Genomic DNA, 15,701 nt, shown 5'->3' on the forward strand with positions numbered 1-15,701 from the left:
ATCAGGAAACTATTCCTGAACACAGTTGCCTCAAATCCAACAGACAGAATGGGTAAGCCTAAGTTTCTATGTCTAAGTTTCTACCTTCCTACAGACATCACCACCAAATTTTACAAAGCATTAAACAATATTCATGACTTCCTAGCTTCCTCTCCCATCCCTGCACAGCTCAAAGTTTCTGCTCCTTTGAATACATACTAATTTGTCATTCCTAAAACAGATCATGTCGTATGCCTTCAAAATTTAAGGAATCCCTTTTCCAGTTCCATAGGTTCATTAAGCAAACTACTATGTATCCTCCAAAATCATACTGAGGCATCACCTCTTTACTGGTGTATACTCTGACCTGCAAACCCTTAATGACAGAGTGAAACATTCTCTCTATGCCACATCTATATCTTATTAAAAACACATATCATTCCACATATCGCATTATATTGTAATCAATGATATTTACATGCTCTATCTCCCCTACCAGAATATAAACTCATGATAGACAGAATTTAAAATTCACTAATATTTATGGATGTGCAGACCCTAGGTGGGGTTAGGCTAACTACATGGTTTGAGGACTCTAATTCCTTCCCTTCTCAGCTATTTTGTTTCAGACCAGTCACCATCAACCTTATAATATTATCTCCATTATGTCTACAGTTTCACCATGTAGAATAAATACAGTTTCTCAAAGGTAGAATTTTTTTGTTTTTAGATTCCACATATAAGTGCTATCATATGATATTTGGCTTACTGCACTTAGTATGAGAATCTCTAGGTCCATCCATGTTGCTGCAGGTGGCATTTTTTCATTATCATTCATCAAAATGATACAAATGAACTTATATACAAAACAGAAACAGACCCGCAGACATAGAAAACAAACTTATGGTTACCAAAGGGGAAAGAGGGGGAAGGATAAATTAAGAGTTTAGGATTAACATATACACACCACTATATATAAAATAGATAACCAACAAAGACCTACTGTATAGCACAGGGAACTATACTGAATATTTTGTAATAACCTATAAGGAAAAAGAATCTGAAAAAACTAGATATATATGTATGTATAACTGAATCACTTTGCTGTACACCTGAAACTAACACATTATAAATCAACTATACTTAAATAAAATATATATATGTGTGTATAAATACACACACAGCTCGTAAAGCTCAATATCAAACAAATAATCCAATCAAAAAATTGGCAGAAGACTTGAATAGACATTTTCCCAAAGAAGACATAAAGATTGCTAACAGGCACATGAAAAGATGCTCAACATCACTAATTATTAGAGAAATGAACATCAAAACCACAATGAAATATGACCTCACACCTGTCAGAATGGTTACCATCAAAAAGTCTATAAATAACAAATAAGTGTTAGAGAGAATGTGGAAAAAAGGGAGCCCTGGTACACTGTTGGTGGGAATCTAAATTGGTGCAGCCACTGTGGAAAACAGCATGGAGGTTCCTTAAAAGACTAAAAATAGAGTAACCATATGATCCAACAATCACACTCCTGGGTATATATCCATAAAAAGCAAAACCACTAATTTTAAAAGATACATGCACACCAATGTTCATAGAAGCATTATTTACAATAGCCAAGACATGGAAGCAACCCAAGAGCCCATCAACAAACGACTGAATAAAGAAGATGCAGTGTATATATACATATATATATGTATATATGTATATATACACAATGGAATACTACTCAGCCATAAAAAAGAATGAAGTATTGCCATTTGCAAAAACGTAGATGAATCTAGAGAATATTATGCTTAGTGAAGTCAGACAAAGACAAATATATATGATATCCCTTATATGTAGAATCTAAAAAATAATACAAATGAATGTATATACAAAACAGAAACAGACTCACAGACATAGAAAACAAACCTATGGTTACCACAGAGAAGAGGGTGTGGGGAGGGACAGATTCGGTGTATAGGATTAGTAGATACAAACTACTATACATAAAACAGATAAGCAACAAGGATTTACTATATAGCACAGGGAATTATACCCAATATCTTGTAATAACCTGTAATGGAATATAATCTGCAAAAATACTGAATCACTATGCTGTACACCTGAAACTAACACTATACTAAAATCAACTATACTTCAATAAAAAATTGCATTAACAGTCAAAAAAAGATAGAAAGAGATATTTAGCAATTTTTAGATTAAATAGGACTATGGGATTGCATAAGAACTCTTTATATTGTTACTTCTATGGGAAAATATACTTCAAGTTCCAAGTAAACAGCCTATAATTTGGGGGAAACAATATATGCTTAAGCTAGGGAAATTCTGTGTTAAATTTCCCCTGATGGGAAATAAAACAGTATTTATTTCTGTAATCATTTGCTCAATTTTTCCCCCATTAGACTAAACCCTAAAAATATAAGAACTCTGTTGGTTTTATTCATCACTGTATACCCTAAGCACATATTAGGCACCTAATAACTGTGTGTGAAAGGAAAGAAGGGAAAGAATGAAGGAAAGGAGGAGGAAAGGCAGAAAACAAGGAAGGAAAGAGAGATGAATAAATTTTATTTAAAAAATTGCTATAATATAATAGCATAGCTTTAATTGCCATTTCTACATCTGCATCTTCTTATAAACCTGCCTTCTCCAAATCTCATATTTCTAACTCTATCAGGACATCTCAACATGAACATCTGACAGAACTTGCAAATCCATGTGTGAGAAAGTTAGCTTATTTTTGTCAAATTCCCTATAAAATAAGCACTTTTTGTCCTTTCCTGGAAACAGCAGTTCAATAATTAAGAGGGGAGATCATGGTGATGTTTACACAACTAAATATTTGTCAAAATTCAGCAAATTGTACAGTTAAAAAGGTGTACTCTGAAAACAAGATAAAGAAAGATAAATCCATAATTAAACACCTGTTAGTTTAAAAAATGTAGAAAATCAAATAAACAAGAAAAAATTTAAGTTACCAGCTAGAAAGGACAGAGTACTTACATAGGAAAAACAATTACATTGATAGTAAACTGCTCATCATTATAAAGAAAACAATGAAATACTATCTTTAAAGGTCTAAAGGAAAATAACTATCAAATCAGAATTTTCTATCAACCTAAAATATCATTGAAGAGTGAGGGTAGTATAGAAGTATTTTGAGACATACAAATACAAAGAGAGTTTAAATGTTCAGAGATTAATATAAAAAAATACTAAAGAATTTACTTCAGCAAGAAGCAACCCAAGAGAGAAAAGATAAAGTAGCAGATACTGCATACTCTTCCCAGTACCCATTTTCCTCTTCTTTTCAAGACCCCACCCCTACCGGAGTTTTAGCTACACATACAACTTCTCAGTGAAAGACAGTATTATTCAGCTTTCACTCCTACACATGGAGTGTACTCATGCTGTACTCATGTGGCTAAGTTTGGGCTAACGGAGTGTGAAACAAAGTAGTGCAACTTCCAAGTCACATCCAACTTAAAGACAAACTATACCACACTTCTCTTCACACTTCCTGAGAGCACAAATGAGAAGACTACAACCCTGTTCAACAGTGCAGTCAACACACCTGAGAGTATGTCACAGAAGCAAGACAGAAGGAACCTGAGTCCCTGAATGACCCTGTTCAACCAAGTTGCCCTACCAGCATGTACTCACTCTTTATTTTTGAAGCATTATGTATCTTTATAAAGGCATTATATTTGTGAGTTACTTTGTTACAGAAGCTTACTCTGTAACCTAATTTTATAAACAGAATACAAAAAAATAGTGAGCATATTTTTAATGAAATCTGTTAGAAATGTAATTAATTACTGACTGTAAAATACGTAACTAGATTGAAGCAGATATATATAATGCAGAGTTAAATAGCATTAAGATCCATATCTTAAGAAAAAAAGAATATAAAAATACTGAGTACTTTTTAGTCATTGTTAGAATTATTTGCTCTTAAGGAAGTATGTTACAAACTAGGAGTAATGACAAAGAATAAGACTATAATGTATAGCTTTCAGAAGAGCAGAGAGAGAAGAAAGGAATAAAGCAAGTTCCATCAATCCAACGAAAGACAAATGAAAAACAAAACACAAAGAGAGGAAAATAAAAGAAAATCAAAATTAAAACTACTCAGAGTGGATTTTAAAAACCTAGCTAAATGTACCTTATAAAACAAACACCTGGAAGAAAAAAATAATTGTATCTACCAAATAGCATTAGTATTTCAAAGTGTAAGAAGCAAAAACTGACAGAATTACTAGGAGAAACTGAAAAATTCAAAATGATGACAAATATTAAAAAATATATATCAAATATATATATTAGAATTGAAAGATCTAGATATATAAAGATATAGCAGATGTATACAACAAAGTCAACCAGTTTAACAGAGAATTCTATAATCAACAAATAAAGAATATACATTATCTCTACTACACATTGAGCATTTACAAAATTTGATTAGTAGTTGGTCACGAAGAATGAAATCCATACAAGGTAATCAGTTCACAGATTACAATGCACTTAAATGACAAAATACCAAAAATAAATTAAAGGGCTCCTGAGTTCAGGAACATAAAGATGTATTATTAAATAACTCAGGTTAAAAAGGTAATCACATTGGAAATTAAAACACATTAAAAACAGAACAATGAGAGAATTAAATACATGCTATGCGCTCAAAGTAATACTTAAATATGAGTTGAAAATAAGAGTTATAAGGCCAATTAAAAGACACAGAGTGGCTGAATGGATACAAAAAGAAGACCTGTATATATGCTGTCTAAAAGACACTCACTTCAGATCTAAAGACACACACATACTGAAAGTGAGGGGATAGAAAAAAGTATTCTATACAACTGGACATCAAAAAAAGCTGGGGTAGTAATACTTATATCAGACAAAATAGACTTTAAAATAAAGACTGTTACAAGAGACAAAGAAGGACATTACATAATGATCAAGGGATCAATCCAAGAAGAAGATATAACAATTGTAAATATATATGCACCCAAAATAGTAGCACCTAAATACGTAAAGCAAATACTAACAAACATAAAGGGAGACCTCAACAGTAACACAATAATAGTAGGACACTTTAACATCCCACTTATATAAATGGATGAATCATAAAGACAGAAAATCAATAAGGAAACACTAGCCTTAAATGACATATTAGACCAGAGAAACTTAATATAGATATAGATAGATAGATAGATAGATAGACAGACAGACAGATAGAACATTCCATCCAAAAGCAACAGAATACACTTATTTTCAAGTGCACATGGAACATTCTCCAGGATAGATAACATGCTAGGCCACAAAACAAGCCGTGGTAAATTTAAGAAAATTGAAATCATATGAAGCATCTTTCCCAACCACAATGCAATAAGACTAGAAATCAATTACAAGAAAAAAAACACAAACACATGGAAGCTAAACAATAGGATACTAAACAACCACTGGATCACTGAAGAAATAAAAAAAAAATACCTGGAGACAAATGAAAACAAAAATACAATGATCCAAAATCTAAGGGATGCAGCAAAAGCAGTTCTAAGAGACAAGTTCATAGCTATACAAGCTTACCTAACAAAACAAGAAAAATTTCCAATAAACAACCTAACCTCACACCTAAAAGAGGTAAGAAAAGAACAAAGAAAACCCAAACTTGGTAGAAGGAAAGAAAGCACAAAGAGCAGGGCAGACATAAATGAAATAAATACAAAAACAAAAATAGAAAAGATCAATGAAACTAACAGATGGTTATTTGAAAAGATAAAATTGATAAACTGTTAACCATACTCATCAAGAAAAAAAGAGGGCATAAATCAGGAAAATCAGAAAAGAAAAAGGAGAAGTTACAACCAAGAACACATAAATACAAACGATCGTAAGAGACTACAATAAACAACTATATACAAATATAGTGGACAACCTAGAAGAAATGAAAAAACTTCTTAGAAAGGTACAATCTCCCAAGACTAAACCAGGAAGAAACAGAAAATATGAACAGACCAATAACCAGTAATGATACTGAATCAGTAATTAAAAAAAAAAAAAAAGTGCCCAACAAGCAAAAGTCCAAGACCAGATGGCTTTACAGGTGAATTCAACCAACCATTTAGAAAAGAGTTAACACCTATTCTTCTCAAACAATTCCAAAAAATTGTAGAGAAAGGAACACTTTTAAACTCATTCTACAAGGCCAGCATCACCCTGATACCAAAACCAGACAAAGATATAAGGTCAATATCACTAATGAACATAGATACCAAAATCCTCAACAAAATATTAGGAAACCAAATCCAAAGATACATTAAAAGGATCATATACCATGATCAAGTGGGATTTTTCTCAAGATTTTTGCAAGGATTTTCAACATATGCAAATCAATCAATGTGAAACACCACATTAACAAATTGAAGAATAAAAACCAAATGTCATCTCAATAGATGCAGAAGAAGCTTTTAACAAAATTCAACATCCATTTATGATACTCTCTAGAAAGTGGGCATAGAGGGAACATACCTGAACATAATAAAGGCCATATATGACAAACCCATCACACTCAGTGGTGAAAAGCTGAAAGCATTTCCTCTAAGATCAGGAGAAAGACAAAGACGCCCACTCTTGCCACTTTTATTCAGCAGGGTATGGAAGTCCTAGCCATAGCAAGCAGGAAAGAACAAGAAATAAAAGGAATCCAAACTGGAAAGGAAGCGTAAAACTATCACTGTTTGCAGTTGACATGATACTAAGAAAATCCTATAGATACCATGAAAAAACCACCAGAGCTCATCAATGAATTCAGTAAAGTTGCAGGATACAAAATTAATATACAGAAATCTGTTCCATTTCTAGACACTAACAACAAACTAGCAGAAAAAGAAATCAAGGAAACAATCTCAATTACAATCACATCAAAAAGAATAAAATACCTAGGAATAAATTTACCTAAGGAGTTAAAAGAGGTGTACTTGGAAAAGTATAAGATGCTGATGAAAGAAACTGAAGACAATACAAACAGATGGAAAGATATATGGTATTTATGGATTAGAAGAATTAATATTGTGGGATTTCTCTGGCAGTCCAGTGGTTAAGATTAAGAATCTGCACTCCCACTGCAGGGAACACAGGTTCAATCCCTGGTCAGGGAACTAAGATCCTGCATGCCATGCAGTGCAGCCAAAAATAAAAAAAGAAAAGAAAAGAAGAAGAAGAAGAATTAATATTGTTAAAATGACCATACTATCCAGGACAATCTACAGATTCAATGCAATCCCTATCAAAATACAATACCAAGGGCATTTTTCACAGAACTAGAATGAAAACTTTTAAAATTTGTATGGAAACAAAAAAGACCCCAAATAGCCAAAACAATCTTGAAAAAGAGGAACAGAGCTAGAGGAATGACACACCCTGACTTCAGACTATACTACAAAGCTACAGTAATCAAAACAGTATGGTACTGGCACAAAAATAGACACATAGATCAATGGAATAAAATAGAGAGCCCAGAAATAAATACATGCAGTTATGGTCAATTAATCTATAAAAAAGGAGGCAAAAATATACAATGGAGAAAAGACAGGCTCTTTATTAAGTGGTACTGGGAAAACTAGACAGCTACATGTAAAAGAATGATATTAGAAAATTCTCTAACATCATATACAAAAATAAACTCAGAATGGATTAAAGACTTAAATGTAAGACTGGAAACCATAAAACTCCTAGAAGAAAACATAGGCAAAACACCCTTTGAAATAAATTGTAGCAATATTTTTTTGGATCTGTATCCAAAAGCAAAGGAAATAAAAGCAAAAATAAACAAATAGGACCTAATTAAACTTACAGTCTTTTGTACAGCAAAGGAAACCATCAACAAAATGAAAAGACAACCGACTGAATGGGAGAAAATATTTGCAAATGGTATGATCAGTAAGGGGTTAATATCCAAAATTTATAAACACCTCATACAACTCAACAGCAAAAAAACCCAAACAACCCAATTAAAAAATGGGCAGAAGACCTAAAGAGAAAATTTTCCAAAGGAGACTTACATGTGGCCAATAGGCACATGAAGAAATGTTCAACACTGTTAATCATCAGAGAATGTAAATTAAAACCACAATGAGATATCACCTCACACCTGTCAGAATGGCCATCATCAAAAAGAACACAAATAATAAATGTTGGCAAGGATGTGGAGAAAAGGGAACCCTCGTACATTTTTGGTGGGAATGTATATGTATGTATTTTTGGTGCAGCCACTGTGGAAAACAGTATGAAGGTTTCTCAAAAAACTAAAAATAGAACTACCATATGACCCAGGAATTCCGCTCCTGGGTATATATCTGAAAAAAAAAATTAATTCAAAAAGATACATACACCCCAATGTTCATAGCAGCATTGTTTACAATTGCCAAGATATGGAAGCAAACTAAGTGTCCATCAACAGATGAATGGATAAAGAAGATGTTAGATACACACACACACACACATACATACACAAACACACAATGGAATGCTACTTATCCATAAAACAGAATAAAATTTTGCCACTTGCAACAACACGGATGCACTTGGAGGATGTTAGACTAAGTGAAATAAGTCACACAGAGAAAGACAAATACTGTTTGATATCACTTATATGTGGAATCTAAAAAATAAAACAAACTAGTGAATATAACAAACAAACAAAAAAACCAGACTCACAAATATAGAAAACAAACTAGTGGAAAGAGGAGGGCAGGACAGGGGTAGCAGATTAAGACAGAAACTACTATGTATAAAATAAATAAGCTACAAGGGTATATTGTACTATTATATATATATATATATATATATATATATATATATATATATATACACACACATACTAGTATGCATATGCCAGATTTTATATATATACGTATATATGCATACAGATGTAAAAATGTGTATATAAACATGAATTAATATAAAAAAAGTTATAAGATCAAGAACCTAAAACAACAATAGCAACAATAAAGCAAACCCACTGAAAATGAAACAAAAAATAAAAGAGCAAACAATAATGCGTAAGAAAACATAGAGATAAAGGAAGAACAATAAACCCCCAAATTTGCTCTTGGATAAAAGACTAATAAAACAGACACAAAATTTTTGAAAATTTTTTAAAAACAATATATGGGGACTTTTGTATTAAAAGCAGACTTATTGTAAAACTATATAAGCAAGATAGATATATAGATTAGTAAGTCAAGTAACAAATTTACACATATATGAAAACTCAATATATGACAAAAGTGATATTTTAAACCAGAAGGTGAGGATGAACTACTACAATTTATAAAGAGGTGCTGGAATGACTATCCACATTGAAAAGAGATATTTAGGTTATTACCTCACAACAAATACAGAGATAAATACCAGGGGTATGATTTCTTATCCAAGACACAGAAAAACACAGCCCATAGAGAACAACATTAATCCATATAGTTATATTAAGATTAAAATCTGTTCAAAAATAGATACACCAAAAAAAAAAAAATGAAAAGACAAGTTACAACATGAGAGACTTGTAATATTTATAGCTGACCAAGAATAGTAACAAATATTTTAAATGAATTCACATGCACACACCACCATCACCACTATCCCTAACCTTTGATTAAAGAGTAAAAAAGATAAGTTAATTCTTAGACAAAATTTGATGGTCAATTACACTGAGGCCCAATCTCATTATATTTGGGAACAATTAAATTAAAACAGTAATAATATTTCACTCTTACTATACTGCAAAAATTAAGAGACCAAAAAATTCAAAAAGTTCACAAGGATGTGGAAAACCAGGAGCTCTCACGCACTGCCAGTGGGAATACTGATTACCCAATCACATAAGTGGTATAGGAAAGCATATACAGCCATGCCTAAGATCAAGCATTTCCACTTTTAGGCATATACCCAAGAAAAGCTCTCCATAGGTTCACCAAAAAACACATAAAAGACAGTCACTGATGTATTGTTTTTACTGGTATAAAGACTGAAACAATGTACATGTCTATTAATAGAAAATAGAAGAAGAGATAAACATCCATTGTATTTATAAAATTCCATTCCATTCATACAATTAAATGTCATACAGGAAGTATAAATATGTATAAGAATTATGCTGAGCAAATACAAGCAAGTTGCAAAAGAGTTTGTAGTATAAATATCACTTATATAGACTTTAAAAGCATGAAAACCAAATTTTATTTATAGATACAGATAAATACCTATGGGCCAATAAATATTCATAAAAACAGTACCTATCAATACATGTTGGAATCAGGGAGGAGGAGAAGACAAGACGGTGGAGTAGAAGGATCTGAGCTCACCCCTTCTTATGGAAACACCAAAATCACAACTAACTACTGAACAACCACTGACAAAAAAATGCTGGAACCTATCAAAAAAGATACCCTACATCCAAAGACAAAAAAGAAGCCACAAGGAGACAGTAGGAGGGGAGCAATCATGATAAAATCAAATCCCATACACACCAGGTGGGCTACCCACAAACCAGAAAATAATTATACCACAGAAGTTCTCCCACAGGAGTGAAAGTTCTGAGCCCCACATCTAGCTCCCCAGCCTGGCGGTCTGGCAACAGGAGGAGGATCCCCCAGAGAATCTGGCTTTGAATGCCAGCAGGGATTGATCATAGAAATTCCACAGGACTGGGGGAAACAGAAACTCTACTCTTGGAGGGTACACACAGGGCCTCAAGCACACTAGGACCCAGGGGAAAAAAGTGGTGACTTCGTAAGAGACTGGGCCAGACTTACCTGCTAGTATTGGAGGGTCTCCTGCGGAGGTGGGGAGCAGCTGTGGCTCACTGCAGTGATAAGGATGCTGGCGGCAGCAGTTTTGGGGAGTACTCATTGACATGAGCCCTTTTGGAGGCCACAATTTTCTCACCAAGACCTGGACCCACCCAACAGCCTGGAGGCTCCAGTTCTGGGATGCCTCAGGCCAAACAACCAACAGGATGGGACACAGTTCCACCCATCAGCAGACAGGCTGCTTAAAGTCTTCCTGAGTAAACAGCTGCCCAATAAACACACCCCCTGACACAGCCCTGCCCACCAGAGAGACAAGACCCAGCTCCATCCACCAGTGGGCAGCTACCAGTCTTTTCCATCAGGAAGCCTGCACAAGCTTTTTAGACAGCCTCATCCACGAGGGGGCAGACAGCAGAAGCAAGAAGAACTACAAACCTGCAGCCTGAAGAATGGAAACCGCAATCACAGAAAGTTACACAAAATGAGATGGCAGAGGATTATGTCTCAGATGAAGGAACAACATAAAACCCCAGAAAAAACAACTGAGTGAAGTGGAGATAGCAACCTTCTGGAAAAAAAGTTCAGAATAATGATAATGAAGACGATCCAGGATCTTGGAAAAAGGATGGAGGCAAAGATCGAGAAGATACAAGAAATGTTTAACAAAGACCTAGAAGAACTAAAGAACAAACAAACAGAGATGAACAATACAATAAATGACATGAAAAATACACTAGAAGGAATCAATAGCAGAATAACTGAGGTGGAAGAAAGTATAAGTGAACTGGAAGACAGATGGTGGAAATCACTGCTGCAGAACAGAATAAAAAAAAAAAAGAACGAAAAGAAAAGAGGACTTCCCTAACATGGGAAAGGAAAGCGTCACCCAAGTCCAGGAAGCACAGAGAGTCCCAAGGAGGAAAATGCTGAAAATGCTTCTCTTCACTGTTTTAAGCTCTCCACATGCATCTTACTATGCTGAGACACATAGTAATCAAATTGACAAAAATTAAAGACAAAGAAAAAATATTAAAAGCAATAAGCGAAAAGCAACAAATAACTTACAAGGAAACTCCCATAAGGTTATCAGCTGATTTCTCAGCAGAAACTCTGCAGGCCAGAAGGGAGTGGAATGATATATTTAAAGTGATGAAGGGAAGAACCTACAACTAAGAATACTCTACCCAGCAAGGCTCTCATTCAGATTCAATGGAGAAATCAAAAGCTTTACAGATAAGCAAAAGCTAAAAGAATTCAGTACCACCAGGTCAGCTTTGCAACAAATGGTAAAGGAATTTCTCTAAGTGGAAAAGAAAAGGCTGCAACTAGGAACAAGAAAATTACAAATGGAAAAGCTTACCGATAAAGGCAAACATACAGTAAAGGTAGGAAATTATCTGCACACAAATCAAAACCAGCAACTGTAAGAGGAGAGCACAAATGCAGGATATTGGAAATGCATTTGAAATTAAAAGACCAGCAACTTAAAACAATCTTGTTTATATACAGACTGCTATATCAAAATCTCATGGGAATCGCAAACTGAAAATCTACAAGATACACATGGAAAAAAGAAAAATGAATCCAAACACAACACTAAAGTTAGTCATTAAATTGTAAGAGAAGAGAAAAAAAGATGAAGGGAAGAGAAAACACCTACAAAAACAAATCCAAAACAACAAAATGGCAATAAGAACAAACATAAACTTCACGGAACAGCATGGAGGTTCCTTAAAAAACTAAAAATAGAACTACCATATGATCCAGCAATCACACTCCTGGGCATATATCTGGAGAAAACCATAATCCAGATGTACACATGCACCCCAGTGTTCATTGCAGCACTGTTTACAATGGCCAAGACATGGAAGCAACCAAAATGTCCACCAACAGAGGAATGGATAAAGAAGATGTGGAACATATATATGATGGAATATTACTCAGCCATTAAAAAGAATGAAATAATGCCATTTGCAGCAACATGGATGGACTTGGAGATTACCATACTAAGTGAAGTAAGTCAGACAGAGAAAGACAAACATCCTATGATATTGTTTATATGAGGAATCTAAAAAAAAAAATGATACAAATAAACCTATTTACAAAACAGAAACAGACTCACAGACTTAGAGAACAAATTTATGGTTACCAGGGGGGAAGGGGGAGGGGGAGGAATAGATTGGGAGTTTGGGAATGACATGTACACACTGGTATATTTAAAATATATAACCAACAAGGACCTACTGTATAGCACAGGGAACTCTACTTAATACTCTGTAATAACCTAAACGGGAAAAGAATTTGAAAAAGAATAGATACATGTATATATATAGCTGAATCACTTTGTTGTACACCTGAAACTAACACAGCATTGTTAATCAACTATACACCAATATAAAATAAAAATCTTTTAAAATATGTTGGAATCAGTGGCATAGGGAAAGGGAATGGGATCAGGAAGGATTATACAAGTACTTCAATTGTAAGGTAATGCTTTATTATTCTAAAAACTAAACCCAAACTAGTAAAAATTTAATATTTGATAAATTTGGGGGTGGGTACACAGGTATTCATTATATTTCTTTCTAGAACATTTTTATGTGTTTATAATTTTTCTTAAAACAAACAAAAAACTCTAAAGAGATTCCAATAAGATACACTCAGAATTTCTCACATGTTAAAATAAATGCCAACAAAGTAGAGGTTTATAAAAAATGTTTATCATTTCTATTAACTGGAATCCAATAAAGAAATTCTTAACTGCTCAATATGATAAAATGTTTGTGATAAGTTACAAAAATAGTTTCAACTTACAGAATTAATATATCAAAAATCTTAACATTAACTACATTTTTATAAAGCCTAATAACAATTATTTTGTGTGGAGAGATGAGAAGAAACTAAAACTAATAACATTTTTTTAAATAGAAGAGCACACACAATACCTTGGAGGCACGAATCTGCCTGTGAACATCCGTTAGTTGTTGGATTTTGTATTCGAGCTCTGAAATCTGGGCTTGAAGCCACGTCCAACGGCTACCAACTCTTGCTCTGTCTACAAGCCACTTCCATTCAGTACTACAGTTACTGTGAACAAGACAAACACAGTTAGTCAAAGCACAAAGACAATCAAGTTTTCACAGAGATTGCTTAATAGCTTCCTTGACTCTTGTCATACAATCCCAAATTACTTTATAAAACATCTAATTATATGAAAGAAGAATGGTATATCAACTTCTCAAAGATTTGATTTCCTTATCTTTCTATCACACAAACACCTGTTTTTATTCAATATTGTGTACGCAGTAGTAGGATAATCTCCTTGCTATTTAATACTTTATTAATGGTCAAGGGCTGAAACAGAAGTAAGCCAGCAAAGGAAAAGAAACAAGAATGACAATACTAACACCATGTAAAAACTGTTACATGAGTCTTTTATATGTAAGTAGATGTCAAGTATAGGACAAGTCATTTGAACTGTGCTAGATCTAAATCCATGTAACAAACCATAGAGTACTCAATTTTACTAAATGTAATTTTCATTTGCTAGAACAGGAATCAATTTTTTAATGTCAAAAATTATCAAGAATAAGAATGCTCTGCTACATTTCAAATAAACATATCAAATATATAAATCCTGAGATGTTTATTAAGATAAACAGCTTGTTAAAAACTTTATTCCTAGGATTCACAGCTCAGAGATGAGAAAGAATTTATATACAGCCTTTCTTTCATGCATATTTGAAAATAAGGGTTGAACATTAATTAGCTCCTCTATCTTTTGGCAAGGGCACTGCTCTAATCCAGTTTGTGAGATTAAAAATTAATTACCTTAAGAAAATATTTCAACCACTCCAACTAGAAAACAATCACTTAGAGTGAGGGGGGGAAGGAGAGGGAGAGAGAGACAGAGAGAGAGAGAGAGAGAGAGAGAGAGTTTGTATGTGTGTGGTGTTTGGGATAATTAATTAGGAGCTTCATACTGCCAAGGAAGAAATTGAAGAAGGCATAACAGAAGAAACTGAAAGTACAACTGAAGGTAAGTAACTACTTAATGGCAAAACACAAACTTCAGGAAAAACTTGTTTAAAAATTGCATTTATTGTCAAAACCCATAGAATGCACAACGCCGAAAGTGAACCTTACCTAATGTAAACTATGGACTTTGAGTGATAATGATGTGTCAATGTAGGTTCATAGATTGTTACAAATTCACTACCTTTGTGCAGTATGTTGATAGTGGGGGAAGTCATATCTGTGTAGGGACAGGGGATATATAGGAACTCTGTATTTTCCACTCAATTTTGTTGTAAACCTAAAACTGCTCTAAAAAATAAACTTTATTAATTTTTACACACTTAACCATAATGAAATATCTTTCATGTAAACTTTAGCCAAAGAAAACATTTATGCTAAGAGATCATTTGTCGTCAGAGAAACAGAATTATTGTAACTCTACACAGAATTTATTCATTATAACAGATTTTATGTCAATGTTCTCAAAAGGCTTTTTTTTTTTTTCAGATTCTAATTACATACAATGTGACTGCAGAGACTGCCATATAAATTAGGACTTCTCTTGGTATTATTATTCAGTTTATAGTTATTATTGTGATTTTGTAAATGTGACACTATTTTAAATCACATTTTCATAACTATGGACAAAATAAAAAATGCCTATTCAAAATACACTATTCACAGATAATAACACTAACTGCCAATCATGAAATTAGTGAAGAAGGCAAGGACCATATCATGCAGTAGTTGCACAGGTAAGGGCAAAGTGTTGGATTTTATGCAAAAAGGAAGTTACTGGCGAGATAGTAACAAAAATTTTTTTTTTCCAAGCACTCTAGCTACTAGGTAGAGAAAGCATTGTAGTGGAACAT

At 33.5% G+C, this 15,701-nt stretch overlaps 1 protein-coding gene across 1 annotated transcript in view; it reads right to left on the reverse strand.

Moving 5' to 3' along the window:
• Positions 1 to 15,701, reverse strand: part of KANSL1L (KAT8 regulatory NSL complex subunit 1 like) — a 168,708-nt gene that overhangs the window by 96,622 nt on the left and 56,385 nt on the right. The window contains 1 exon segment of the mRNA XM_082467398.1: positions 13,758 to 13,899. Within this exon segment, the coding sequence (XP_082323524.1) occupies positions 13,758 to 13,899 (142 nt within the window).

The sequence above is a fragment of the Balaenoptera physalus genome, assembly GCF_965194825.1.
Source record: "Balaenoptera physalus genome assembly, chromosome: 6".
NCBI classification, from domain to species: Eukaryota; Metazoa; Chordata; class Mammalia; order Artiodactyla; family Balaenopteridae; genus Balaenoptera; species Balaenoptera physalus.